Source organism: Amblyomma americanum, chromosome 7, assembly GCF_052857255.1.
Source record: "Amblyomma americanum isolate KBUSLIRL-KWMA chromosome 7, ASM5285725v1, whole genome shotgun sequence".
In the NCBI taxonomy this organism is placed as follows: Eukaryota; Metazoa; Arthropoda; class Arachnida; order Ixodida; family Ixodidae; genus Amblyomma; species Amblyomma americanum.
In genome coordinates this window covers 61191032-61197031 of record NC_135503.1, presented here as the reverse complement: position 1 = coordinate 61197031, position 6000 = coordinate 61191032, and the positions used below count along the sequence as shown (strand labels likewise).

The following is a 6000-nucleotide window of genomic DNA, read 5'->3' as shown; positions in this document are numbered from 1 at the left end:
ACACTCATATCTTCATGCACTACTCGGTGTTTTCAACAAAGGCCAAGCCTCCCGAGGCCAAGTGAATTCATAGCCTACAAACTCCTGAAAGACTGAGTGCCGAATGCTACGAGCAAGCACTACAATCGAGAGAAAGCTCGGATTCATGGAAGTCAGTCCTGAACATCCAATCTGAGCAGCTTCCAGATTTCATAACAATCAGCCTGATAAAAAAAAAAAAAGAAACGCCTTCGTGGCTCAGTGGTTACGGCACTGGGCTGCTGACCTGAAAGATGCGGGCTTGATCCCAGCCGCAGCAGCAGAATTTCATTGGAGGCGAAATTATAGAGGCCCGTGTACTGTGCGAAGTCAGTGCACGTTAAAGAACCCCAGGTGGTCGAAATTTCTGGAGCCCTTCACTGCAGCGTCCCTCATAGCCCAAGTCACTTTGGGATGTTAAACCCCAATAAACCAAAACTGAATAATGCCCCACAAGTACATAATGGAATATTTCATTCACATATACTCCAAACCAGTTTCTATGATCCAGAAGTGCTCACTACACACCGCAGTCCCCTTCTGCCTATTTGTGCATCATAGGAATGTTTGAAGTCATGGTCATGAATTGTTTTAATACAATGCACATGCATAAGCTTAGTCTCAGCCTGCCAAACCCGACAACCCTGTGTGCATCATATTACAGCACCTCCATGAAACACTTATTAAAAGCAGCCAATAGCAAAAGCTTGTTCCAAGCTCCCAAAAAAAATCATGTGTTGCATCAGGCTACTAATATCATCTTTGTACACTACATGGCCTGCAACTCCACACTTACATCAACAGGACCACTGTGTTGGCCCTCAGAACTGCATTTCTCCATGAGAAATTATCTGGCACTGGTGCCCTAAACTACAGACAGAAATAGACTTGTTGGTTTAAATGAAAAAAAAAAATTGATACTGTAAAAGTACACATTTTCAAAATTCAGTTTCAAGTGAAAGAAGCCATAGTCCTGGCATGCAAGGCATAGCTAGTTGGCTCTTGAGTACGACTTAAAAATTGCCTCGGTAGGAAAGCCAGGGGCACAACACGATGCTGGTTCGTTCAGCAAGCAGCACAGTTGTGCGATTCAAGGCATTGCTATGCTAGCTTGCATGCCTCTGGAGACAAGGAAACACCACCTTCTCACCACCTGCTAGCTAAGCATTGTTCGTTCACTATCACCACCCGCTTGAGTGGCTAACCGGTTAAGTAGGTACGTCCTACTGAAGTGGCAGTTCTGTCACTGCCGCCAACATTCAGACCACGCCCTCCACTCAGCAAGACAACCCAACAACGTCAACCTAGTTCTAAAGGTAAACTCTTGCTTTAATTTTTGCTTGACGGCTTTCTCATTTAACTTGCTTTTTTTTTTCATGACAAATGCTTTCTACAATTTGCACACTAATAACTGGCCAATAAACTGTTCATGTCGAGACAAAAGCCGAGATACCCCAAGAGACTTTTGACCCCACAGGACTCCCACATTAAATCACCGAGAAAAGCCAGCAATTCATTCGTCAAAAACACATTAATCGAAGAAAAAAAACGCATTCTGAAGTAGACACTGCAAAAAGTCCCCCAAATTTAAAAAAACATAGAATCTGAGAAATCCGCCCTCCACTATAGAACAAAAATGTAAGCTAACAGTGAACAAAGGCTCTTGCGACACCCCATACAGGCAAATACTGAGCCCTGACAATGGACAGACACAGGCTGCAAGCACATTTTTGAAGTCATTTTTATTTTACAAGTTTTCCATACATTTTGTACAACTTCATCCCCACAATAAAGAAAAACTTGACCAAGCCCTGGAATACTCTGGACACAGAAGTACAAAAACTCTGCATTGCAGACAAAGCTGTCCTTTCAGCCCTCCCAGCTCTCGCGTCTCGCAGAAAGAAAAAAAAATCTAAAAAAAAGGAAACATGACAGTCAAGTCCTGTGGCCATCCTCACTTTGGATTTTTGGCGTAAGTACCATTGTGCTTTTGTTCTTGCCACCCTGCGCGGCACTCTAGGAATGAATGGAGACGAGAGCGAGCGAACATGCGAGAAAAAAAAAAAAAAGACGAAGCGTGACAGGGGCCAACGATGGCTGCTCGAAGGCAGGATGAAGAATATAAAAGAAAAAAAAACAGCTCCCTCCTATAACTCTACTCCTCTGTGCCCTCCAAATGCAAAAACTATGGCAGACTCTCCTAGAGAGCAAAATTTAAGCACAGGAGGACCCTAAAACAAGTCCGCTCCCCCACATCATTCGAGAAGAAAAAAAAAACATTACTAGCTTTGTGGCAATGATTGGTTTGACTAGTAAATACAACACGTTGCAAGTAAACAGTAGGAATTTATTTACCGGGGGGGGGACAAAGTTACCTAAAACAAAGTAAAACAAAGGACTGCTCAAAATGCCAAGCACCAACCTCTACCGCAAAGAAACAAACAAATTACACAGCCGCCATTCTCTTGGAGCTTCTTCAAGAGTGCCATGAACCCCGAGGGATCAGTTTTCTTCATGGGGGGAAAAAAGAGAATTCTCACCTGTACATTTATTTGCAGCTCACTCTCATTTTGTTGGACATTTACATCGTATAAAGCTCGGGCACACACGCATACTCGCACGCACACACACACGCATGTCATACCATATCAAATGACGAGAGAGGAAAAAAAAACGAGAAAAACAGGATGATGTGGCTTGCTGCACTCGCAAAAAAGAGACCCTACACACAGAATCATCAGATCGACAACACGAGCCAGTCCGTTTGTACGTCTGTCCGTCCCAGGCCAAGGGGACCCACAGCCTGCCACCACCCCCCTTCCACTGAGCGGCTGCCCCCTCTTCCCCCTGGGGGAGCTGTGTGTGCGCACGCGCCGGGCAGGCAGCGGAGAGGGTGGGGGACAACGAGAGGGGGGGAGGTGGGCGAGAGAGCAGCACGTCTGTACAAGTTTTTTTTTTTAATCATCACAAACGGGAGAGGGTGCTCCCCTCGGGCCCACAGAGTCCACGAGCTAAGGGAGGGGTGTCGTCAACCCAGGTCGGGGCCTATCTACAGCAGAGGTCGTCGAAACAATAATAAATAGCGGGTTTTTGGGGAGTGGGGGGTATCCTAGGAGGGCGGCGGTGGCTGCTGCTGCTGGGAGCACTCGAAGAGCACATCGGCCAGGATGGCTGCTACGCCCTGGTCCAGGATCTGGGACATGACCAAGGCGAGCAGACGTGGCTGCAGCTGCAGGAACAGCGGCCGGTTGTCGGGCACCCGGGCAAGGCAGCGCAATGTGGCGGCCGCGCGGCGCACCATGTCCAGCGTGGTGCCCATCAGCTCGGGGTTGTCGCGCAGCGCCGCCACGCCCTGCGAGTTGGCCACCTGGAGGGCGCTCTGCTCGGCCTGCTCGACGAAGGCCAGCAGGTGGGCCAAACAGGGCCCTTGAAGGGCCACGGCACGAGCCGCGCCACTGCCCGCCGGCGCCATGTTGGAGAGCAGCACCAGGGCCAGCTCACGCAGCACCTGGTCCTGGCCGCGGCCCAGCCACCGGGCCAACTGGCCCAGCAGGGCCTCGGTGCGGCTCCAGGGCGGCGTGGCCAGCAGTAGGTCTACATTGGACTCCTGCACCGATAGCTTGCACAGGGCCTCGAGGGCCAGCCGCTGGGGGCTCAGCGTGCTGTGCGGCAGCGGGTCCCGCGCGCAGGCCGACCCGCACGTCGCCCAGTGCAGCAGCCCATCCAGCAGGGGTAGCGAGATCTCCTCAGGAAAGGGCGCCAGGGCCAGCTGCCCCGCCATGTTGGCCAGGCAGACGAGCGTGTTCTCGCGCAGCGCCTGCAGCCAGTCCCACCACCACTCGCGCTCTGCCACCAGCGAGCTGCAGTGGTCTTCAGGCAGGCCCTCCTCCGGCCGGGGAGCGCCCCGCCGCGGCGAGTGCCAGTGCCGCAGCAGCAGTAGACGCCCCAGCAGCACCAGCAGACCCGCGTGTTTGGACATTTCCGCGTCGTTGCCCGGCACAAACGACAAGTTACGCAGTATCGTGGAGATGCACACACACCGGCGGCCCAGTGCCTCGCGGGCCTCAGACACCACACACAGCGAAGGTTCGTCTCGACAGTACGCCTCCTCCTCTAGCGCCTCCGGGTGGGGCCGCTTGCGCGGCCGTTCCTCCCGCAGACGCGGGAACACCTTCTCCTCGGTCCGACACTCACTAGTATCACTTTCTTTGCTGAGCACCGCCTCCTCATTCTCACTGGTTTCAACAGCCTCCATGGGCTCCTCCTCCTCCGGCTTGGTCTCCTGGACCTTGTCCTCCTCGACCTTCCTGGAAGCTTCCTCCTTCTCTTCCTCTCGTTTCCTGTCATTCGAGGGCCGCTCCTCCTTGACCTCCTGCTTGATATGGTCCACCCTGCCCGACTCTAGCTTTATCTTGGACCGGATGTCCTCGATCAGCACCACGGGATCTCTCTTGCAGTTAGCTGCCTTCTGCTTCGCTAGCAGTTCCGACAGCTTGGAGTGGCACTCGCCCTGATTAATGACCACCTTCAGCGGCTGGGGATTGGCCTTGGGCTCAACATTTTTCTTTGATGGTGTCATGAGACGCACGAAACGCACGTTGTTCGTGTCGCTCTCGAAGCACGTTTGGATGTGCGCCGTGATCTCTCCGCCACCTAGCTGCCAATGCTCGGGTGAAGCCGTGAAGCCCTCATGCACATCCCAGCGCTTTTCACCGTCAACAACATGCAATGAACCCTCATCATCAGGTCGGGGACGCACTGTCTTGCCGCACCGTGTCCTCCAGGTGAAACTGGGTCCCGAAAGTACGGATGTGCGATCGCAGATGTCTATCTGAGTAGGCACGATGAGGCCCTCAAGTGGGTCTTTTGCAGGGGCGTCCCGGTCCAGGAGGTACCAGGGCCGCTCCGGTTCTGGCGATGCCTCCTCCTTCTCGGCCTTGGACTCATAGCCGAGCTCTAGGTCATCCGGGGTGTCGAAAACAAGTGACAGACACCGGCGGAAGTGCTCCATGAGTGTCTCGAGCAGGCCCGGCAGGTGGGACAGCCCAAAGTAGAGCACAGTCGAGTCATCATACAGCAGCACGGACAACACATCCAGGGCCCAGGTGCTCTCAGCGAGCAGGCCCGACTTGAGGCACATCATGAGGCGCCACGCCTCCAGGGGGCTCACGTCCTTGGCGTAGAGCCGCCGGCGCTTGGCAGCGACGGGCAGAACCGCCTCCACACTGTCCGGCGGGAAGACCACCTCCTTGCGGGAGGGTGGTGCCGACCCATAGGGGCCGCCCGGCTGCAAGATAAAGACACGGTAAGGCTCACTGCAACGCAGCCCCTGCTTTCATAAGCACAGCAAAAAGAAGGTTACATTGCAATCAGAAGCCACTAAAGAGTGGCGTGCTCCACCATATCTGACCACACCAGTATGGGCCAGAAAGCAATGGACCCCACTTGATTCATTTGCAATTCCTAACCTGAGGTTTCGATTCTGCTTTGCTGAACACATTTGTGAGCACAAATAGAGTACTTTTATTCCACAAGCCCTTGAGAAGTCAACCTGACGTGCACAAGGTGATATAGTGTAAAGGGGGAGCGAGCGAGTGCGTTACATGCTCCATGTAACACCAAATGCCATCAGCTCAGGAAGCTCGAAAGTGGCAGCCTGACAGAGCATTGTTCATGTGGCCCAACACATTCTCAGTGATGCTGAGATTAAAGTGACCGTTATGGCCTGCCGAGGAGAGCAATTCCACGTTCCCATGAGACATACAGAAAACAGCATTTGCTTAATGTCCCCCTATATCTAGGGCATAATGCCAATGAACTATGGCTAAGGTCCATGGATAACTTTTGTACAAATCTATGCAAAATGATTGTGCTGCCAAACTGTGTAACGGGCAAGAGCCATCATTCAGCCTTTTGCCCGTGCTCTTAATTCCTTCCCAGAAAAAGAAAAAAGAAATTAATACACATAAAACAAGTGCCGTA

The 6000-nt window shown here is 52.5% G+C and overlaps 1 protein-coding gene across 2 annotated transcripts in view; it reads right to left on the bottom strand.

The window, feature by feature from the left end:
• Nucleotides 1-1741: 1741 nt before the first annotated feature.
• Nucleotides 1742-6000, bottom strand: part of LOC144099214 (trithorax group protein osa-like) — a 174857-nt gene continuing 170598 nt past the window's right edge. For both annotated transcript variants that reach the window (XM_077632358.1, XM_077632359.1), the window contains one exon: nt 1742-5305. In XM_077632358.1, coding sequence (XP_077488484.1) covers nt 3128-5305 — 2178 coding nt within the window. In that variant the 3' untranslated portion in view covers nt 1742-3127. The remainder of the gene's footprint in view (nt 5306-6000) is intronic.